A 24,852-nucleotide genomic window follows, 5' to 3' on the forward strand; every position below is an offset into this window, starting at 1 on the left:
TTCACTTTCTGATGTCCTCTTGGCATGATGCACTAATGTGACAATCTCTTCCTTGGACTTCTGCACTGCGTATCCAGATTCTTGTAGCTGCACAGGCAAGAACAGCCCATGTATTGACTGAGCACTGGAAGACATGAAGTTAAAAACTCAGTATGCTATCTGTTTTACTATGGAACAAAAGTAAAAGTATTAAAGAGAGTAAAATAAAAGTAACAAAAAAGTGCAGGATATAAATGACAGCTGTGACAGGAAAATGAGAACAACTTTCATGTTTTTATTGCTGCCTTTGAAGCAATTGATAAACAGTACACTTAATATATAAATGAGCATGTGTCAATATATGACAACAAAAATAAATTACAGTGACATAGTATTTAACTATACAAGGTTGTACAAAATTTCCAAATATGAATAGATTTCAACTTAAAAATTTGAAATAAGTTAAAACTTCAACTATTCTGAAGACTTGAAAAATATACATACAATTTCACTCAATCACATCATTTACAGTATGATTTTTTTAAGCTGTTTAGTCTTACATACCCATATATTTTTGACTGTATTAGTGGAATATATCCTGCTATATGCAGCTTTACTGCACTGGAATAGTGAAAGGGGTTCCCTGAGGGCACAGAACAGGCTTTAAGTGTTTATATTTTAAGTAATTTGATTACATTTATTAAGTAGAAATACAAAACCAAAGCATTATTTATCTCTCCTATAAAGAGAGACTGATTTATCTGTTCTTCATAGAATTTCCATTGATGCTAATGAGAATTTTGAAGAAGGCTTAACAGCAGGATTGAGCTAAACTAAGTCTGTTCAGCCAGGATGAATTAGGTCACATTATTTAATTAAATATTTGAAGAATATCTGTTCAGTATCAGATCTCATTATAGGTTACATAGCTAGTCATGGCTATGCACTGAGATATTTGCTTTCACAACTAATAGGAAAATATCTTTTATACGGTACTTCAAAGTAATAGGATGGATTATGGATTGGTGTTTTTAACACCTCAATTATATGCACTTCATTATTTTATTAAATTTTATGGAGATTAAAAGCACTGGACAAAACCTTTTGTCTGTGAGTGTGCGATAATTGAGAATGCTGAGGGTCTAATTCAAGCTGTAAAATAAGGTAAAGTGGAGGACATTCATACTGCAGTTGGATTGCTCCCAATACCCAAGATATTAATTTAAAGCTGGTGCAAAGAGAATGTGGACTGTCAAAAGGGCAAAAGCTTGCTAATTCAGAAACCATTAGTGAGGAAACAGACAATGGAAGAGATTTGAACAAACTGGCGAATGTGAGAAAATTGCTCAATTATGAAAAATAAAGGAAGACACTCATGCAGCCAGAGGTGAGTCTTAAACTGTGATGAATTCAGGAAGAAAGGAAAAAGGAATCCACGATGTCTGGTTGTGGGACTGAATTTTCTCTGCTGTGAACATCCTAAAATATCTCTCAGAACGCTGAATCAGTAACTTGCAATCTTTCCTCCAAAGAAACAATGTTATACATACACCATTTAAATGAGGAAGAAGTCATAAATGGGCCAGAGACAAGCAATTAGTCATTTCCATTTTTCTCTGCTGCTAATGGGAATGCAGGCCACTGCAGTTTACAATTAAGCTGGAAATTATTTTAGACACCATCATTTTTGTTGTGTGACTATACTGTCAGGAAGGCAGCAATTGAAGAGGAGATATACAGACCTGGATGGAGATGTATGGCTGCTGATGCTTGCTTTATGTTCTCCCAGAGAATGTCTTTGCAGGCTCATGGCCAGTAAAGAGGAGGGTGCATGATGTGTGGGCAGAGGTTTGGGACACAGAGGGGAGGCCATGCAGCACAACCCCACAGCATGGGGAGAGGGGGGTTGGGAAATGTGCATTTCAGAAGCTTTCTGGGAGTCTTTCCATCAGCTGGAGCTGGGCTTGGATCAGCCCCCAGAAAAGGCTGGCATTTGCATCCACTAAGAGAGCACAGCGGGATTGCACTGAGCAACTGACTGTGTCATTAAGTGAATTAATAGCAGCCAAATAATCTTGTAGCATATGAACAGAGTCAAAATATCCTCCTACAAATCTACGACTGCAAAGAGAGCCCTCCCAGACTGAGGGAAATGACAGTTTCCTCAAAGAAAAGGAACTACATGATGAAGCCCTCCAAAAACTTTTTCTACATTGTGTAGCCCTCTTGCAATTTCTAATCTCAAATGACTTTAATCGAAATAATTACATTTTTCTTAATTGCTTGTTCTGTGTTCTGCCCCCTCACTGGGTTCAGAGAGGGAAAAATAACTCAGAAATAAATTTCAAAAGTTCAAGCAACATTTAGTGGTTATGTAAACCTTACCTCACTGACTACTTGGCACACAGTGTATTATTGCACAATCAGATATGACTTTTATATCACATAATTTACTTTTTATCTTAACTAGCAAGCCTCTTTATGAGCAGCAACTAAAGAAATGAATTTATCAGCTTATATTAATGCAATTTTTATCAGGGGCATACAGGGTAAAAGTCATTTGTACACTACAATAATATATTTGCAAGGAAAGTTCCACAAGGGAAGAAGGTGCCAGCTGATTAGGTTTATGAAGAAGGTTAAAAAAAAAAAAAAAAAAAAAAAAGCATCTTGGCAGGAGAAAACCTCTTAAGAGCACAATGTTCCACTGTGCTACTTCAGTAGGAGCCAAGTTTTGACAGCACATTTTGGGCTGATACCCATGCAGTTAAAGGAGAAATGTGAGAGCTCAGTGGACACCTGACCTGGGCCAATGCATTAATTTTTCTAGCAACACACAGCCAGGCACCTTCTGCCCTCGTGACTGCAGTGCTGGTGGTCATTCCAGAGCTGAGGCTGCCTATAAAAGCATTGGACACTGTCTCTTTATATTTTATATCACTCTTTTTTTTTTCCTTCATTAACTGTGAAAAGGAAGGTTCTTCTAAAACACTGCTACCAAGGAAAAGAATTGTTTTCCATCATTATCTGCCTCTACTCTTCCAAAGAATGTGCTGGTGTTTGGCAAAACTTTGTCAATATGAGCTAGACCAAATTATTTTTTCTGAGAGTTTACAAAGACACAAGATTAGAAGTTAGGAGAAGAATTGCTATGCAGTAAGGCAGGTGTTAAGAAAAAAAAAAAAAAGGCAACTTGGCCAGTAATTAGAAAAATACTAATATTTTGTTTAGTATCTGAACGGATGGCTACAACTAGATCAACACATACGAGACTTTGACTGAATGCTCAAGCAGTGCCTTTTAATGTAGCAGAAGGGGACGGTCTCCCTTCTACTGCTTCCTAATCATATAAACAGTTTACAGTAAGTTCAGCACTGCACTGGTTTTGGCTGAAGAAAATCAGTGTTTCATACGGACTAATACTACAAATCCCTTTTTTTAAAAGGAGATTTGTAAGCCACATAATTACTGCCTGTAGTTTGCCCATACACTTCAAAATCAGAAAGAACCTAAAAAATTTCAATTTATTTAAAATATTCAAGCCTTAAAAAATATATTCAGATATTGTTTCTGGAACTTGCTTCACTCCACAATCAGAAGAACTGCACAGAAAGTTTCCAAGTAATAGGAACAGAAAAACATAAAATATGTTAATCAGATTCCTGTAATGTTATCTCTACTTCTATCAGAAAAAGACCTGCTATCTCCAAACAGAAGCAGGAAGCTTATGACTCTCTTGTAACAACTTGTCTTGACTGGTGTTGCCCACACCCTTCCCCCAGCAGGGTGGAAGGGGAAGGAGGTCCCTTCCAGCTCCTGGAGCTCACTTTCAGCTCTGCACCAGGCAGGAGTCCAGCAACTGTTGGTCAACACTGAGGCAAGAAGAATTGGGGTAAGAGTTCACTGGGTGAGGGGACACCTCTAGAAACCCAGGGATAATTCATGTGAAAGAAATTATGTCTCCTTCACGGACGTCTTCTAATGTCTACAGCTTACATCCACAAAACTTCACACTATATTTCGCATTTTCTTAGTTATTTCAGAAATAAATTAATGGTAATTAATGCTTTTTTAAGCTTTAACCTTTAAATAGGCACTTTTGTGTGCTAAGTATATTGATTTCAAGGTTCCTTCCCTTTGCAGCTTGCTTCTGAGAGCAGATGTGAACCTTACTTTGTATTTCACTTCTAACAATGGATTCTGTGTTAGTCCATCTGCCTTGAACAGAGTACCAAAAAAATGGCACATATGCTTATTTGTTTAAATTTCTTTTGCATTCAGTGCTGTGGTAGTTCTTCATAGTGGTAATTTTTGTCTCTTCTATCCTTATACACTTTAAGTTTTTGTTCAGATTAGCCTATGGTCAAGAAACCACAGTCATTTTGAATGAAGGAACTAAATATTTACTCAGAGATACTTCCACAGTCTGAAGAGTGGGAAGGTTTTGTCCTAATAACAGTAAGTTGTAAAAGAAACATTATGAATTCAGATATGAGGCAAGCAAACGGAATGTATTCCAGAATCAAAGAAATTCACACCAATGGAGGAAAAAAGCTGCTTAACTCTGGGTACATCATTAATAGAATTCTACAGGTGCTAAAAATGGCATATTTCTCTATTGCTGGAAGAGGGTATTGAATAGTTATATTCAATAGGTCTATTCAATAGGAGGGGACTGAATTCATATGAAAAGTAAAATGAGAGGAGAAAAGAGCACCAGGAAATACTGCACAGGACTGTTTCTTGTGATGTATCTGCACAATGCAGAGTGCAGCACTGTGTAGGATTCAAAGTAAAATGGGTTAAACCTTTTACACTTACGGTGTTAATTGGTTTGTACCACAATGGTAATACTCCTTACAGTGGACTCATTAAACACAAGTTAATGAAGGCCATCTCCTCATCACTTTAGCATCTCTAGACTAGGCAGTATTAGAGGAGTGGCTACAGTTGCTTTGTTATCCAAAGATTTCAATCCAGAAGAAAAATAATTTCAAGAAGACTAGATATTTTGCAGCCACATAAGGAATCAGATTTTTGCTCAGAGACTTTAGTTCCATGAGAGTGTAAAATTATTCAGAACTTTTGAGTATCTTAAGTAAACCAGCTATGTCCTATGGACTATTAAAAAAAATCAATTTAAGTTTTCTCTGTACAGTAATGTCCTGTGTTTTTCTGATTATTAGCTATGGTTGAGTAATGATTACCAGAGCATTTAAAGCATACTTGCTTTCCAGATACAGCATCTTTTGTCTTGGAGAGAGCAAGAATTTCCCATCAAATTCCTGGAAAATACATATATGTGCACACACATACACTCAGACAAACAAATCCTGCTTTCATATGCCTAGTTATTCAGTCCTAGATTGCTATAATAAGGATCTGTTCAGAGGCCTGAGTGGAGTGTCAAACAGCATAGCTGATAGTGACATGCTTTAGTCTTGGAAGAATCATTCATATGCTGAACTTTTTGGGGCACTGTTTATATGTGTTTATTCACCATTGTGTGGGGAGGATGTTCACATCTATAAAAACTTCAAATGTATTGGGTTTTTTCCATGCTTTCTGCCAAGTTAAATAAATAGTATAGTTTCAGTAGCTTGGAAAAAAGTTAGGTTTCCTCACTGCATGTTAACTGAATGCCTTTGTCACCATTTTCAGAAGACCTTCCCTGAGGCTGTCATCATACATCCCAGTTAAACTCAGTCAAGGTTTTATTGGGTGATTTTTCTCCTCTCATTTCTAATGGGAGTAGTGTTGTTCTTGTTACCTTAAATAATACGCAGTCATGGCTTGCTTTATTTTGCCTTTATATATTTGTGACATTTGCCTGAAACAGTTTTAGTAGTGGCTGGATTTCTGCACCCATGTTGAGAAACTGACAGGGATGCTCACATGAACATAGGAGTCTGGGACCCCTGTTTCTTTAATGTGAACTCAGATAGAATCTACTGAAAACAGAGGGCTTTATTTTGGTTAAGCTAGTGGAGTTAAACCTAGGACAGTATTGATGCAATAGCTCAATATGTGAAATCTGGTAACACATTTCCAAATTTTGGGTAAAGTCTGAAGAGCCTGCACAATTCACTAAAAAAACACCTTCAGAAATGAAGCACTTGGAAAAATACACACTAAGGGAAGATGTGAAAAACTTTCTTGTAGCTAAGCAGAGTAGACTTCAACATAGTTCCACTGTCCAGTTACAGCTGATGAGGCATCAAAGACAGTGTTTACCACAGATAACAAGTTCAGCATAAGTTTGTATACACATCTGTATACATTGCTCTAGATGTGCATGCATCTCTCCTTATGTACATATACAGTACTATGTCAGACAATTTTACCCTTCTGAGATATATATAGTACATAGAGATGCACACTACGCACACCACATGATACATGTTGGAATAAGCCATGAAATAAGCAGCGCTTAGCTTAATGTTTTCCCATGTTACTCATACTCCTTTCTGTCAGGGCTAATTGAAACACCTCTCATTTTAATATTTTAAATTGAGCAAAAAATCTTCAAGCACACCTGGAAGGGTATCTGGAAAGAACTACAACAATCTTTCTTGAGAAAAATAAAACTACATATGTTATATTTGTAAATATACATATTTATAAAATATGCTATATTTGAAATGTAAAATGTGGGTGCTTAGAAGTAGTCAAAGTCCTGAATGGCAGTACGGCAGTTAATGAGTTTGCCAGTTAAGACTGTGAAGATCTGTCAGTGACATCAGATAATGTGAGGGTCAATCTCAGCCAATTGTGGTGCCACCGTGTATGAAACAGAATAAACATGGTATATAGTTCCAAACATCCCTATTCATACTTGTTTCCAACAAACAGCAGAATTGGATTAGCTCCTGCTTACCTTAAAAGCTGAAGTACAAAAATGCCAGACATTACAAACTTGTATTTTCCCCAATACCTGTCTAGAAGCTACTAAAAATATAAGTAGAAAAGTGTTGAACCTACAAAAGTTCTATGTCTGATAGAGGGAAGAAAATGTTAATTAAACAAGGTTTTAAATTCTATGAAAACTCAAATGTCATATACATGCTTTAGCTAAGCTTCCAAACAGAAATGCTTGGATATCGTGGGAGTCCAGTTCATGAGACCGAAAGGACAGCCATTATTATCAACACCTCAACTCCACCAGGCATCTGTACAAAGCCTTTGGGTTAACAAGAAGCAGTCTACAAATATATATCACTTTGACCTGTTCCCAGAAGCAAGTGCAGTGGTATTTGCATGGATAAAGATACATACAAGATAAAAGACATACATCAGATAGAAAATCAAAGAAGCTGGAAGCAAGTTGTGATAAGGGACAGTAGATTTACATGGGTCAAAGAATATTCAGAATTACCACATTAGTATGTAGGTTTTTAGAAATTTTGAAATGCATTAAAATACCTGATGATTGCTGAACTTGATGAAGTTCAAGCTAGTGGGGGCTTGGCAGAACATCCTTAGGAGAAGGTCATCCCCAGATGCCCCAGAGAAGGTCAGACGTTGCAAACAGTCAACATGTGGTACAGACCATTTCTGCCAGTAAGGACCTGGAATATGTGGATCCTACTCCATTTCTTTTTGGTAAGTCTTACGCATCTTTAAAAAAGTATCACACCTCAGTACTACAACTGCTGGAGCTAGTAATGTGACTTCTGACAGTCTAAGAGCAGCTTAATTTTGCACAGGAATATTTGGAAAGGAAAGAAAAGAGCCTGATACCAGACAAGCCTGTAAAGCACTTTGTATGAAAAGAATCTGGGAACCATTTGTAGGAGAATGAGGGTTTGGAATCTCAAATATAAATCAGAATAGGGATGCATAACTAGTTAGACGGTCAGTTGAAATGCAGTTTATACATAGCTTAGCATGATGCTCTGTGACTATTCCCACCATATTTATGGTAGCATGATGATAACTACATATTCAAAGTTATCGATGCTGCTGATTAGAGCAAAAAAGACAAAAAATTCCTTTTGCTTTTGTATTTGCATTCTATAGAGGGAAACAAACTTTGGGACTTTGGGACGTGTATTGATATTGTATTGATAGTGAACCAAGAGTTTTTAGAATATTATTGCAGAAGAAGTAAGGAAATATAACAATCAAGACAACAAAATAAGAAAGTAAATTTGTACACAATTGGGAAAGGTCACCAACTGCCTCAGAACTTCTGTATGGGTATCCTCACAGAACTGCCAGATTCCTTTAGGTCATCTATCATTCAGGATATTTAGATTCACAGGTTTACACTCTGGGAACTGCTCAGGCCCTTCCTATTTTTCTTTAGTTTTAGAACAGTGAGACACTGGTCTGCAGTTTAAATTTGTAGGAAGTGTGTTATGCTGGGGTAGAATAAAATGCTCCACGTACCATGACACTTGTCCCTGGATCTTTGGATCAGACATATCTCACAGCCTATACTGATACAGGAGCAATACATTTCACAATTTCACATCCAGAAAGACAAGCAAATATTGTAATATATTTTGTTGTCTTAGAGCTGTTCAGAGCCTGACAGTGATTGGGGTCTTTTCTACGAAGCCTTCTCCAGACAACCCTATAGTTCCTGTCTGGCTATTGCTTCTTATTTTTTGATCCTCTTCATATGGAGTGTAATTTTGTATTATTGCAATCAATGTGGATGATGCCTGCCCTCTAAAAAAGCCAGCTTTCCATGTGAGGAGTGTTAATGGGACTGAGCTGTTTGTCTGCCCTCAGAATTATTCTTTCTATCATGTTTCTGACTTATTTTTCCTAGAAACAGATGAAATATTACATCATGTGTACTTCTTAGAAGTCGTTCTGTCAGATTGTACCTTTTGGTCTTGCATTCTTCTTCTGCAACTTATCATGTGTGCCTGTGTTCATAAATAATATATCCACTTGTGGTATACAGCTAAAATTTTTGTGTGTGCATGGGTTTAAACACATAGACATATAAAATACAAATTAATTTGATCCCCACTGTAACACAGCCAAATTCTAAATATTTTATAGTGCATATTCCATTAAATAAATAATAACTAATTTGATCTATGCTACAACATGTGTATACATACACATTTTACGATGCCTGTAAATAACATTTTAAAGCCTGTTCGCAAATCAAAAGACAGGTTGTTTATTTCTCTGTTAAAAAAATCCAAGGGTTTAACCCTTCCTCTTATGTAAACAGTGGTGACAGCCGCTTTCAAGGAAGCTCAACTTCTTAAAAAATAATAGTTTCCGACTGCAGAATCAATATATTGATATTGATACTGCAAATACCACAACCCCCCCTGATGAAGTCTGGCTTCCTTACCTGCTCTCACTTTTGTGTCTTAGGGGCACAGCACTACTCTAGATATCAGGAGATAACAATATGGCAATATATATAGATATAGATATAGATATATATTTAAATGTTAAAACATTAGTTAGGTCGACTTGAGTAATGAATATATTCCAAACACATGCTTCTTTCTATAAATAAAGTTCATTAATTTTCTTTGCAACATGGGTCCCTTGCAAGTCTTTGGTTCTATTAGGCTACCAAACTGATAAACCAATTATGGATATCTTTAATCAAAATGCAGTATCATTTACAAGCTTACTTTCAGGTGAACATTTTAAACAACTCATACAAAAGAAAGATTTGTATTTCAAGAGTATTTGTTTTACTGACAAGAAAACTAGGTGTATTCTATTCATTTCTCAAGCAGACCTTTATGAATCACTTTAAAAGGACACTACAGCTGAAGACTGAAGAGCAATATTTATCAACATTAAATAAAACATTTGGTGAAGTATGTATAAATATTTCTTCATATGAACATAACACAAAATTAAATAGTTCAGATACACAGACACCATTTAATATATTTCCACTGTTGTCAAAATCATCTGTAAACACCATCTCACACTGAATACAAAAGCAGCTTTTACATCAGTTCTGTGTTCACAACACTGATGCCCCATTGTAAAAGAAGATATTTGTTTGTTTTGTTTTCAGCAAAATAAGGGTCTAAGCAAAAAAAAATAATAATTTTGGTCTGTTCAAAGGAGAATACAAAATCATCTTTCAACATGTAACTAAATCAGATTTAAAGTACAATCCTTTCCTCAGGGGATCTCTGACTTTTAAAAATTACACTATGTTTGGTGCAGACCACATCACAAATACCAGGAAATACTGGTCATGTCTAAGCTGTAAATATAAAAGCCCTTTTAAAAATTTTCTTTATCAAAATTGCCAGGTTACAAATTGGCAATATCCACATTTATCACAACACTGCATAACCTGGCATTAAACAGATTTAGGTGCACTTCTACTGATGATTTTTAAAACAGATTCTGGAAAAGGAACACTTTTTAGTGAGCATCCTTCACGTACAAAGCATTTCTTTTACACATATCTTTTGCATCTCCAGATCAACTGGACAGACAGTGCAAGCAGAGGGGCTCCACCAAGTTTAGACAGAAAATTACAACTGGGATTTTCCCTGGAAGCCATATGCATACTGTGCATTGGACCTGAGCTGACTCTTAGAAGGGTGGTGTGTCCACACAGTGCAACTCAAGAGAAAGCATTGCAGTGTCTGTGCGTGCCCTGAGAGCAGCGCAGCCACCCTAGCACAAAAAGGGGCTCCTGGTTCATAAGCAGCTCCCTCTGAGCAGCAGCACTGTGTGGCTCAGACCTGGGGTCTCACCATCCTACACGCTATGAAGAGAACTTCAAACCTAGCTCTGAAGGTAGCCTTCAATTCCCTTCAGCTTTGTATATTTTAAAGAGGTGTGAGAGACTCTGGGGAGAGATACGGTGCTGAAGATTAAGGTTTTACAGGGCATGTGCCCAGTAGACTCTGTAGACTGTTAGGCTCACGGGCTATGCTTTGGTTCTCTTCATTTGAAATGTGGACACCATGTTTTGATTTCAAAGATAAACCTGAATTTCAGGTGACAAATAATGAGATACATACTTACAATATGATTTTCTGATTATTATTTTTTTTTATTTCACTCACAAGTAATTGTGCTGGAGGGCCCTGTAACACCTAGTAGATCACCTCTTTCCTGGTATGTGTGTATTTTAGAGGTGTGAATGTATGTTATGCATACATACACACTCACACACATACATAAAACATGAGCTGCACAGGTAGATAATCAGCAATCGGGAGTCAGGGGTACAATTAACAATACACCAGAAGAGAAACAGACAGGAAGCTCTACCTGGACAATAAGAAGCAATTTTGCAACCTATACAGTGTCTCAAATAACTTCAGAATCTTGTTTTGCTAGCTTGCTACATCTGTATGTGACTTGAATTGAAATTTGTTGGATTCCTTGGAAACAGAAGAGTTGGGCTAGCTAGATGTGCTTACCTGAGATCCCAGAGTTGATTATAATCAAAGAGCTGGGCAGATCAGTAATGGGTTTATAATTGCTATACAGCTTCTTGCAAATTTGTAGGAAAACTTTATTAAGTCTTTTTCATTCCCCAGTAAAAATGTTGAAGTTTGTTAGTTTTTGCTGAATGAAAACTTGATTTTTATATTAAATGGGATTTATTAAAAGGATTCATAAGCCTGGCAGCTGCTTTCATGTCTTGATGTTTAAATGTTTGAATCAGCACCCTGGTACCACCCTCCCACCCCAATCCACCCCGTCCCATCCCATCCTTCTTATCTCATCCCGTCTCATCCCATCCTGTCTCATCCCATCCTGTCCTATCCCGTCCTGTCCCATCCGATCCCATCTCATCCTCCATTCGCTGTTTTTTTAAAATTGTTTAAAAAATACTATTCTATGAAGCCTCCCTAGGGATCCGCTTATGAAAAATGACCGACTGCCTTTGCTGATACTGCTGTTTGCGTCGTTTTCGTTTGTCACACTGGCACAGCAGCAGCATCTTGAAAGTGTTTCTGAATGTTTTGTTACATAGTGCATAGCACACAGGGTTCACCGTGCTATTGATGTAGCAAAGCCAGTACCCCAGGTGCCAGAAAGTTTTGGGGATACAGCTGCAAAAGGTGTTCACCAGAACCATGATGTTATATGGGGTCCAGGTAATGATGAAGGCAAGCAAAATGGCACTGAGTGTCTGTGCCGCTTTCTTTTCTTTGATAAGTGACATTCGTTTTCGCTTTGTGATCTGACTTCTGGTCTTCAAGGCAAACTTTTTTGCCAGGGTTGCCTCCTTGAAGGACAGAGGCAGGGCTGCAGATGTCTTGGTCACTGACGAGATGCCATCAGGAGCTGTGGTTGTCTCTGCTGACCCTGGCTGAATTGGAAGCTTGGAAAAGCTCTTCTGCAAATTTCCGCCATCCTGAATGCATTTGGGAGGGTGCAATTTCTTAGGTTTCTTTTCCTTTGATTCTGTGTCAGATTTTTGCAGTTCATCCCCTGACTCATGCAGATCTTCTGAGGAAGGTAGCTTTGTGGAGTTGAGGATGGCGCTGTGACCAGGAAGCTTCAGCACGATTGAATAGATGGCTCTGGTCTCTGCAGCAATGTCTTCTTCGTCTGAGGAGGCTGAATTTTCAAGAGAGGCAGCAGCATCATTGTTATTCCAGCTGTCGCTGCTGCTGTGCTCTTGGTCCCCCTGGTCTGTGCTGGGTTCCCAGCTCTTCATTGTGAGCCAGAAGTGGCAGCGTCTGTATTTCCTTCGGGTGGAGCGTTTCATGCTCTGCCGTTGCAGCTCGTAGCTGCTGCAGCTCCGGGAGCTGCCTGTCTGGTGTACAAAGCGTGCTGCCTCTGCTTCACTGCCCGAAGCCTGTAGTCCTGCTAACTCTTTGGTGCGTTTCTCCGTCTCCTTGTAGATCCTCCAGTACAAAATAATCATAATGGTAACTGGCAAGTAAAAGGCAGCTATGGCAGTGCCAAAAGTGATGATAGGTTCACTTAGAAACTGGATGAAACATTCATGAGGAGGCACAGTCCTCTTCCCAACAAAATACTGCCAGAACAAGATGGCAGGGGCCCAAAGAACAAAAGAGATGACCCAAGCTAAACCAATCATCACCCCAGCCCTTTTGGTTGTTCGTTTGGCTCTGTATGTAAGTGGCCTAGTGATGGAAAAATACCTGTCAAAACTTATGACGAGGAGATTCATGACAGAGGCATTACTGGCAACGTAGTCAATGGAGAGCCAAAGATCACAGGCCAAGCTTCCCAAAGCCCAGTGGTCCATGATGATATATGTGGTATAGAGATTCATGGAAATAACACCGATGATCAAATCCGCACAAGCAAGACTCAACAAGAAGTAGTTGTTGACTGTTTTCAGTTGTTTGTTAACTTTAAATGCAACAATCACTAGGATGTTTCCTATGATGGTCACCAGTGCAAGGATCCCAGTGAGGAACGCAATCAAAACTACTTGCCAGACACTGTGTCCACCCAGAGCGTTTCATGCTCTGCCGTTGCAGCTCGTAGCTGCTGCAGCTCCGGGAGCTGCCTGTCTGGTGTACAAAGCGTGCTGCCTCTGCTTCACTGCCCGAAGCCTGTAGTCCTGCTAACTCTTTGGTGCGTTTCTCCGTCTCCTTGTAGATCCTCCAGTACAAAATAATCATAATGGTAACTGGCAAGTAAAAGGCAGCTATGGCAGTGCCAAAAGTGATGATAGGTTCACTTAGAAACTGGATGAAACATTCATGAGGAGGCACAGTCCTCTTCCCAACAAAATACTGCCAGAACAAGATGGCAGGGGCCCAAAGAACAAAAGAGATGACCCAAGCTAAACCAATCATCACCCCAGCCCTTTTGGTTGTTCGTTTGGCTCTGTATGTAAGTGGCCTAGTGATGGAAAAATACCTGTCAAAACTTATGACGAGGAGATTCATGACAGAGGCATTACTGGCAACGTAGTCAATGGAGAGCCAAAGATCACAGGCCAAGCTTCCCAAAGCCCAGTGGTCCATGATGATATATGTGGTATAGAGATTCATGGAAATAACACCGATGATCAAATCCGCACAAGCAAGACTCAACAAGAAGTAGTTGTTGACTGTTTTCAGTTGTTTGTTAACTTTAAATGCAACAATCACTAGGATGTTTCCTATGATGGTCACCAGTGCAAGGATCCCAGTGAGGAACGCAATCAAAACTACTTGCCAGACACTGTGTCCACCCAGAGGGTCTTTGCTCGTGGCATTTAGGGACATGTTTGTTGATTCCACAGTGGAGAAGGGAAAACTCTCTGTGGTCTGAGGGAAATCATAGCTGCCAATGAGCGACGCTGCTTCATCAAGTAGTCCCGGTCTGTGCGAATCTCTCTTCCAGAAGGAGCTCACATTGGAAAACAGAGGCAAGGATGAACTGTTATTTTGCATGATCATTGTGGCTCTCTGACATAGTCTGCAGCAGGGACAAAACAAACAAACAAAAAGCAAACAGGTGAAGATGGTAAATGGATAATAATCCGCTTAGCTTACTCATACATAAAATCCCTTTAGCACTTTGGAAAATGGCTTTAAAAGCCAAGCTGCCTGTGACACATTCCAAGTCAAACATGTGCATGGTAGTACTCAGCTTACAGCAGTGATTAATCTGAGCTCTTTTTAGTAATCACATAATTTTTCCTTATAAACTTTCAGTCATAGAAGAACCAAAATCCCAGGAGAGTTTGCACCCACAGAAAAATGCTCCTTTAACTTTAACTCTTAATTAAAACACTCCCCGGAGGATCTGCCCTGAATGCTACACCTCAACAGGGCACTATCTCGCAGCCTTCTAAAATTGAACGCCAGACACATGCAGCCACAAATCCTCCAAGTTTGAATCAATGCTGGTCCCTAGTGCTATCCATGCACTAGCAAAACTCCAGCCTCTTCTGCCTCCAGCTACAGCTAATGACAAAAATAAATATTGTTCTGTCTTTCCTTAAACTACAGAGATACAAGGCAGCATCATTTCACTGTGTTGAGCTATTCTGAACTGTGATGCTGCAAAGATCTTTTCATTTTCACCTACATTTTGGCTACCTGATAAAGGTACTAGAAGTTCTCAATAGCGCTTTTTGCACAGGCCCCTCTTCATTTTTTCATGCACATTTTAATACTTCAAACAAGGGTTTTGTATATCTAACGACTTCAAAATGTCTTGGGGACAACACATATTAAAGTTTCCTTTGAAAATATGGTCTCTAGAGTCAGGAAAAAATGTTTGGCAGATGTATGTCAAGGCAATCATTAAATACTTTAAGAGAAGAGGAAAAAAGCATGAAAGGGATTAATAAAGACCTAAACCTTTTCCTCAAGTACTTATGTAAGATGAAGACATGCTCAGAATAGGAATTTTCATTTACCTTATTTCATTAATTTCTGTGGTCAACAGATTAGATTCAATGTAAAGAATCAATGAAGTCATCAAGAAGCAAGAATTCTGATGAAAAGTTCATCACTGATCATAAATACTGAACAAAATATGCTGTCAAAGATAAATGTTTGTTTGTTTTCTAAATTTGCATCCTTCCAGAGTCAGTATGTTGTGGCATGAGATAATAGTGAATACCACAATGCACTGGCGTTCCACCAAATATTAACCCAAAAGAGGACATTTTGCTTTTGGTTCTTTAGCTAATTTCTAAATTCTGTTTTCCCTTCAACTGTATTTGTTTTTTTTAGCAAGTCATAAGATGGTACATGATCTTAAATGGTGCCATTTCTTTAAAATATGCAGTAGAGACCAACAATTCTTTATCTTAGCTCATGTTTGTGCACAAAATCTCCCATATTTTCATATTTAGCATAAATGAGATACTATTTTTTCTCTTTATTAATAGGAAGACAAGATTATAATGATGCTGCCTTATCCTAATCTAATTAAATCAACTTTTAATGCATTAATCCTCATAACACAAGGGACGAGAACGTAATAATAACATAAAAATAACAACAGTAAATATTGCTCTAGGAAATCACACAGTTAAATTTAACTCTTTTCCTAATAAAAAGATTGAAAATTTGGAGCAACTCTAACAATTTCTAAAAAGAGAAATAGGAAGAATTTTATAAGCGGTAATCCACCATTGATACTGTGATTTTCATAAAATCAAATCAAGTTGAAACTAGCATATTTTATCCAAAAACTTCGACATCCCAAGTTTTCTTTTCTTTGCAAAGTTCCTATGAAATAAATATGTAGTTTTGCATGAAATTTCAGGCAAAAAAACAGTCTGAAATCTTGTCAAGCTGCTTCTCTGAAGCATTCAGTATTTTTTACCATTGTAATTGTTACTTTCCCAAGAAAATCTAAGGAAACTGTCTGACACAATTTCACTGTGTCCATACCATCTGTTAGAGAAGCTGTGGGACACAACATATCTGATTGTTTTTCCTCAAGATTCACTCCTTCTGACTATGCTGCTGGTGTACTTCAGGGCATCAAGCACATGTCCTCACTAGTCCCCATCATGCTGTTTCAAGAGAAGCTGCAGGAGTCAAATCTGCACTATATGAGATAGACTCATCTCACCTATGCTAATGAAATAATGTCTGCAGAAAGTAATTTGCAAAACAGCAACCAGAGGTCTGGATGAGAAGCACACTCTTGCTTTCATTTACACCCCCTCAGGCACACTCATACCAGCTCATTCTTTCACCTTGAATAAAGACAACATTCATTTACATGTCTAAAAATGGAGATCCTACATACTCAACAATTATAAATTAAGGCACATGGAAAACCAATGTACAATAACATTCTCTTTTGAAGGAGATATGGAACAGTATTCAGGTTTGGCTTGCCTCTTCCAATGCATGGGAGAACGAAAAACACAGTTCGCTTGTGAGCAACCACTTAAGCGAGTGTTGACAATGTTCTTGCCAGTTGTTTATGGGCGAGAGTCATTAGTCATAGTGGGGAAAAAAATCTCAAACAAGATTGCTTGCAATGCTTTACTGAGGAAGCAGGCATCTTTTCCAGAGCTGTCAGATCAGATGAGGTCAAAACCATAATAGTATGAGAGAGATCTGAAATAATGATATTTGCTAAATATATGCCAGAAATGATTAATGTTATAAGGCACAGACCTTATGTGGGGGGGAGAAGATGGCCCATTCTCCACACCTTCCTTCCTGTCATTAGGGAGCAGAGAATTAAAGCCAGAAAGCATCCCTCCCACAGACATACACTTGTAAAAACTCTACAAGGTTACTCAACCCAACATAGTTGAGTATTGATTGAGAATTCTGATAGGTAATTTTAGATGTCAGTGATATCATTATGCTGCTTTTTCATAAAAAAATACAAGGTAGTATCTTCTAACACACAAGAAGGGACCAGGCAGAAGACACTGATAAAAGAAATTAAACTTTCACTGCAGGGCATAGAATAAATACCAATATCACTTAGAAGTGATGGTAGAAATAGCAGTAGTACTAAGAAACAAAAATAGTTGACAGTTTGGTAGCACTTTCCATTTTTATTGCGTAACACAACCATAAACTAACAGAAGTGTTAGCCTTAGAAGTCCAAAACAACTACCACATAAAAGATACAAATAATATTGCAAAATTAATGTGTAAATGCTGCACTATCTATCACTAACTCCATAAAACTCAGTGGATTCTGAACTCTATTTAGCTGTTGATTTTGATATAGAGTTTCAATGTGTATTAATCAATAAATTATTTCAGAAATCCTGTGCTTCCAAAGACTTATCAGGAGGAAAACTGGGAAAACCATACTTCAACTGCAGTCTTTCAGACAATGAGCAAGTGTTGGAGCCAAACATTTATTTTTAAGGTCAATTCTCCCATCCCTGAAGCACTTGAGAAATTTCTCTAAGCCACTGTTTCAACGCACAGTACTTTGCAGTCCAGTAATTGAGGAAGAGACAGAGCAACCCACTGGCAGATCCCTGCTGCCCAGTGCAATCCTGCAATCTGGAATTCAGCTTTTTTAATGCTTCAGGCATTAGAAAGACCTCTACACTCACACTGACTGTACTATTTGATAAAGTGGAAGAGCTAGCAGGATGATAAGTAGAGTCCTTTGTTATTCTGGCTCTTCTACAAGCTCCTATTTTGTAACCGTTTGATTAAATAAAACATGTATTACCCATATGTTCACCTGCACAGAAGAACTGTCACTACCACCAGCACCATAATATAACAGATCGGTACAACTCGACTTTCTTCCCTTTAGGAAATGAAAGCAAACTAGCTCCTCCATAATTTTCCACAGATTTTCTGCATTTTCTATGTCACAGGAAAAGAGAGGGCATCTTGGGTCCAAAAAAAAAAGGACAACAGTGCAGCCTGCCAGCACCTGCCCAGCAAGCTGAGGTCAAACACAGAATGATGTGCATCCAAGTGGTGGGAAAGGGGCCACAAATAGTTTGGTAAAACAGTGCAACAGAGCCTGAGTGAAGCAAAGAAACCAACTGTGAAAATTTTTATAGGCTCATATAACAGGATAAGAGTTTACAAATCACTGGTAAGATACACAACATTACCATTGCAAGCCAGGGAGTAACAAAGGAAATTATTTTTAACCAAGAATAGATAATTACTTATTTAAGATTACTACTATGCTCTTCACCATGGTTTGGGTTATTTTTATTCTTGTTTCTGCTTTTTAATAAGACCTTATGAAAGATACAGGGCAGAGAATACCAGAGGCAATGTACGCTTCTCAGAGTTAACAGGGAAAGTGTAGGCTCAGTTCAGGCAATAGCTATGCAAGCTTTTGCATACAACCTTCCCAATGTACCCGTGTTTCCTGCTCCACTGGAGGGACTGAGATATTAGATGTCCCACTAAGACCCTTTTAAAGAGAAGGAGAAAGCAATGACAGAAATAATCACTAATTTCAATAAATGGGTATAGCACAGATTTAAAAGCCCAAATTTTTGGAAATGCCTAATTCATTGCACAGTGCTGTGAATAGAAAGTAAAACAGCATAGAGAACAAGAACATTTCTGTCACACGTTTTACTGCATTTCATTGCTCTTAGCTTAGTTCATATTTCAGTAGCTGAGTGAATACTTCACACTTCACTTTACCAGATCTTTTCCATTCTGTAAACCTTCTTATTCACAAACACACAACCTCCATGTTTGCAGAGAAGTCTGTTTCCTTGCTGTCTTTAAAGGCCTCTAAGTTGTATTTTCTGGGAAGTCAGAGTAATGAGATTAGAACTGGCAAGCCTTTACAACTGAAGAATTTCATATCTCATCTGTTCACACAGACATGAAAATTGCTTACCTTATTTTTTCTGTTGTCCTCTGCACTGCCTTTGTATACACATTAGCCTGAGCAGCCGAGAACTCCATGCAGTAAATTATAAGCCTGTTTTCTAGCATAAAAAACCTAACCCTTTAGAATGCCTTAATCCAGTTACCTAAACTAGCACATAAGCTTTCTCCCAAAGCTAGTCTTTGGTAAAACAAAAATATAAATTAATTTTTAAGTTTCCCAGAAATTATGCAATAAAGAAATTTAGGAACCTGAAATGAAAAAAATAAGATGCAAATATTCCCACTAGCATTCATGGGTTTACATTTATTATATAGCAGTTGACATTTATTATATAGCAGTTAAGACTTCCACTTAAGACTGAATTTGTTACACAAACTGTACAAATTCCTTACATAATTTTTTCAAAATATGCCATATACAACAAACATACATCCTAGTCTGCATAGTTAAAAGGACAGTGATTTTAACAACTTTCTGCATTTACTGAATTAGTGTTTCTGTGCTATTTATTGTTAATTTTTTCTTTAGTCTCAGTGACCCAATACTCATTCAATCCAGGACTTTTTGTTTCCAAATAATCCTATCTTGAAAACCTCTAAAATTATTCCAGGGAGAAGCTTCATAAGCTAGCTACTAATCTCAGTTGTGATATGGCCTAAGGGCAGTGAAAGCTTATCACCTGTAACAGCAGCAGGCTTGCTGAAGGAACAGTTTTTTTCTTACTTGGGCACATGCACTTAGTGGTTATTGCCTGAATAACTCATACAGATCAAAGTGAAACCTTCAAAAGCCTGAGCTTGGATGTGTCTCATTTTCAAATTATTGAAAACCAGAATAAATCAGGTCTTGCTTAGTTAAGATTACAGTAAATACTGGCTATCAGCTCAAACAGTTAAATATATGAGGTGCAGCTTATAAGGAGAGGAAATTATTTCAGTTCACAGAATCACAAAATCACAGAATTGTCAGAGTTGGAAAAGGCACATCTAGTCCAACCCCCCCGCTAAAGCAGCATCCCCTAGAGCACATCACTCAGGACTTTACCCAGGCAGGTTTTGAATGTCTCCAGAGAGGGGACTCCACAGCCTCCCTGGGCAGCCTGTTCCAGTGCTCTGTCACTCTCATAGTAAATAAGTTTTTCTTCATATTTAAATGGAACTTCTGCTGTTGCAGCTTGTGCCCATTGCTCCTCATCCTGTCACAGGGAACTACTGAAAAGAGTCTGGCTCCAAGCTCCTTGCACCCACCCTTTAGATACTTGTAGGCATTAATAAGGTCTCCTCTCAGCCACCTCTTCTCCAGACTAAAGTGTCCCAGCTCTCTCAGCCTTTCCTCATAAGAGAAATGCTTCAATCCCCCAGTCATTTTTCTTGCCCTCCACTGCACTCTATTAATTCTGATGTGGCCTCATCAGGACAGAGTAGAGGGGGAGAATGACCTTTCTCGACCTACTGGCCACACTCATCCTTTTGCTAGCCCTCCAACACTGTAGTTCCCTGAGTCTTCCTTCTTGCCCTTTTTGAAGACTGGAGTTACATTGGCTGGAGAACAGTCCTGTAGAAAGGGACTTGGGGGTCTTGGTGGATAAAGCAGGCTCAACATCAGTGAACAGTGTGCTGCAGCAGCAAAGAAAGCCAACATGATGATGGGCTGCATCAACAAGGGCATCACCAGCAGAGATAAAGAAGTCATCATCCCGCTCTACTATTCTGTGATTCTATGATTAATGGATGTCCAGTTTGGCTAAGTGGCCTCTAAACTGTTCCTCCTCTACTAGAGAGCTATATTAAAATTTCATGCCATCTGTCTAATTGGTATTGGAGGAAACACACACAGTTCAGAACCTAGTCGGGATTACAAATACTGAAAGTTTCCCTCAGTTTGAGCAACCCACTGACTTTGCAGTAATCTGGGGACAGGAAGGTTTGGCTAAAAGGTTGGTTACTACATTGAATTTAAATATGATAGTAGATTGAGATGAAAGAATAATATCAGCCATTTAATTATGTAATCTCTGTGTGAGAGGTGCACATTTTTTCCTTTGATTAAAAAGCTATCCATCTTGGAGAGTTCAATATTTTATTATTGCTTAACATCATGTTATTTATTATGATGTTGAATCAAAGTCATGACCTAAACGTTCACTGTGCACTCCACAGATAATCCTCACAATGAGTTCTTTAAAGATCACATTAAAATTTGATCATGTGAAATAAAGTAATGGGAATTCTTACACTTAACTGTATTTTCCTCCTAGATGTTGTTAAATACTAGAACACCTTGAATAGAGATGGAAAAATACGTCCCTAGATATAGAGAAAAAAAATTCTACCCTTCCAAGTTAATTTCTCCTTTTTTTACTAAAAATGGCAGCCTTCTTTAAAAAAATCATCACATTTGAGTGAAGGTGAATCAAGAAGAGCTAGTTACCAATGCTAGGTAAGCCAAGTAAATTTTGCTGTATTTGTAATCCAGTCCTACTTTTAATAATCCTTGCATGCAATTTGAAATCCATATTTAAGGGTAATATTAGCCTTTAAGAACCTTCAAGGAAACAACAGACCTCATTAGCAGACCTCTCTACTGTCTTTATTGAAATTGCTGTAAAACAAAGTGTCAATTGATTATGCTATAAAAATAAAAACATTTTTGCTTTTGCCATATGCTCACTGACACAGTATACCACTAAGGAAAACTGGAAAGCAGTACAAACATTTCTCTGCAAGAAAAAAATGAAATGACGAAATGCTGTCAACCCTTGAAACTAGCAAATTGATTTTTTTATTTATTTCTTTTTAAATGGAAATCTTTTCCATGGAGGGGAAATAAATAGCCCAAACTAAAAAAACACCAACATAAAAGCCCCCTCAAAACACTGGTTTTCTGCCTTTTCAACAATTGTGTCTTTTATCTTTGGAAAGTATTTTCACTTTCTTTCAACTTTTAAGCTGAATCTCAAGATATTTTTTGACAAATGCTGCTGAAGGCAGATGAGCTCCACTTTGTTACTTATTTAGGGAAAATATTAATAAAAATGTTTGTGTTTACATCAAGGTCTGACAAAGAGCTATCAAAGCTTGTGGTCTAGAAGTCATGCTTACCTGGTGTCAGGTCCTGTTATATGAGAGATATCTAACATATATCATGTAACTGTGTTAAATAACAGGATTTTGAAGTGCTCTTGAGTTTCAGAGAAACATAAAAGGTTCTACATTCTGCTTTTCCTGATAACTGGATTTTCTGCTGTAACTGTTACATGGCACACATGCTAAAAATGTAGACCACCTACTACAGCTTTTGTTCATGATGGATAGTTTGGCAATTTTAGAATAAGATGTAATAAAGCGACTTGAGCAATGTTAGGAAACACTCTATTAAGGGAAATTTATTGTTATTGGCTTTGGTGATTGAAATATTATTGCTGTCTACTGCAGCAAAACCAACACTCCCACACTGGACAGATGGTTTACTTAAAAAGCTGAAAGAGAAAAAAGAAACCCAAAACTGCTGAGAGATTTCAGCTAAGTAAGAACAGTTTCTAAGAAATAGCTATCAGCTCATGAAATCTATATAGATATTTGGACTCTGGAACTATTTATATGGAAAAGGAAATTTTATGAGAGAAACATTTTGTCAGAATGTCATGGTTTTAACCAGATTGCTTATCATTTTCTTCTAAATAATGCTTTAAATCATGCAATTATAATATTTAAAGCATTTTAGTTAGGTTCCAAGTGAAAATTGGCATTGTTGGTTAGAAAGTAACATTTTTCAGTGTATTTATTTATTAATTGTATTACAGAATGGAAATTCCTAACGTAAGATTTGGCAATATCCTTTCATATTGATAATTTGATCAAAGTATAAAAGCATATGAAATGTGCTAGTAATTTATTAAGGAATGGATCTGTTGCCAGGGAGGTGAAAAGCACTGTATGTGCCCTTTTTATTTTTATTTTATATATATACATATACAACTGAAAGCAAAATGCTATTATATAGTTGAAGTGGAATATTGTTTTACCTTAATGGAACACTTTGGTACTTAATCAGACAAAAAGGGAAAATTACTTTTAACAACGTGTCAATGGAAATATTTGTATAAATACTATGTTTCATTATTCACAGGTAAATTTTTAGTCAATCTTTCTATCTGTTTAGAAGTGGTGTTTAATATCCACTAGGTGGCACAGTAGTTATTCAGAAGCAAAAGCCTGAACTACAACAAAATCTTAACTACTGTCTCAAAAACTTATGCCTTATACATGGAAATTATCATCAACCAAATTATATCTATTCTTGATAGGGACATCAGCTAAAAGAAATGCATGTCATCCAAATATTGGTCTGAATCAAACTAGCAGCCAAATTATCGAAAATGGTGTTTCATGCTGTTAACTTAACTAAGTTAACTTATTTTTTTTCCTGGAATAGACACATTTGAAAGTCCTGGTAGAATACCATAACTTAACCAAAACAGCCTATTCTCAACTCTGTATGCATGCTTCCAAGAATTTGTAGTCTCTGGGAAATCAGTGGTACCAGGCACTGTAGATTTCAATGAATGTAAGCCATTATTCTTTACTCAGATACATACAAACAATTACATAGTGCTCCAGTGCTATAATATCTTTTAAGGTTTGTTTGAAGAGTTGGTGTTTTATTTTGTTTTGATTGTTTTGGAGATGTGCCCAATGAAAATATTCCTGACAGAGAGAGAGGAGGTGCTAATGAAAAATGTCTTTTGAGTTATTCTACATAAATGCCTGCTGCTAATGCTTGTGGCAGGGTCCTCTTTCTGCTAACATTTCATTAGGTTGCTAGATGTTTGTTTGCTTGAGCATCTCCCTTTTCTGCCTGCTTGAAGTATGTTCTAGGAGTCTGAAGTTTTTTGAACTATAATGTTAAAAAAATCTGTTCCAGTATAAAAAATACACATTCACAAAGCAGTGATTTTATCCAGTGTTCCCTAGCAATTAATTCCAGTTGCACAAGACAGCACAGGTTTCTTTAAGACCCTCTTGCTTTATGGTTGTAGGAGTTACATAGTAAAGGAGGCACAAGGCTGAGAAGGAAACATGAGGAGCTCACAATTAAGTCAAATGTGGAACTCAAGTGCATTGCGAGTGCTGTCACAGATTTCCACAAGCTACTGAAGTGATCTATGCAGATCTTTAAAATAATATCACCTTACCTTGAGAGAATACTGCAAAGTGGAATTTAGCAACTTATAGGCATTCCTCAACTTTTGTATATGCAGTTTTGCAAAACGGACCACCTTGAACTATATCTTTGCAGGTTTTTGTCTGCATATGCTTCTAAAATGCCAAAATAATTAAATCAACAAAAATCACCATTTTTTTAATTTAGCAACTACAGTACAAGTTTTCTATTCTAGCTAACACACTGATGGTCTTCAACAGTGTCCCTCCTTGTTGCTATCTCTGAGGATTCATGAATTTTGACATGGCAAACGTAAAGACATGGAGATATAACTAAATTAGCTGTAAAGGTTGCTATCTAAGTAACAGGATTTTGCTTCTAAAATAAGAAGATAAAGTGGACTCCTGGTTGTTTGCATTTGCTCTTCCAAGCCTACAAGGCCCACATTTTGCAAAGCTGTTATAGTCTAAGATAATCAACAAAGTACTTACAGTCTGGAGTCCT

At 37.6% G+C, this 24,852-nt stretch overlaps 1 protein-coding gene across 2 annotated transcripts in view; it reads right to left on the minus strand.

The window, feature by feature from the left end:
• Positions 1 to 11,652: 11,652 nt before the first annotated feature.
• CHRM3 (cholinergic receptor, muscarinic 3) overlaps positions 11,653 to 24,852 on the minus strand; it is a 191,172-nt gene continuing 177,972 nt past the window's right edge. The window contains exons 4-5 of one of the 2 annotated variants that reach the window (XM_009997576.1): positions 13,795 to 14,337; positions 11,653 to 13,064 (exon numbers count right to left, since the gene is read on the minus strand). In XM_009997576.1, the coding sequence (XP_009995878.1) occupies positions 11,786 to 13,064; positions 13,795 to 14,337 (1,822 nt within the window). In that variant the 3' untranslated portion in view covers positions 11,653 to 11,785. The remainder of the gene's footprint in view (positions 13,065 to 13,794; positions 14,338 to 24,852) is intronic. The other variant, XM_009997575.1, reaches the window with a different exon arrangement.

The sequence above is a fragment of the Chaetura pelagica genome, unplaced genomic scaffold, assembly GCF_000747805.2.
Source record: "Chaetura pelagica isolate M959 unplaced genomic scaffold, ChaPel_1.0 scaffold235, whole genome shotgun sequence".
Taxonomy (NCBI): Eukaryota; Metazoa; Chordata; class Aves; order Apodiformes; family Apodidae; genus Chaetura; species Chaetura pelagica.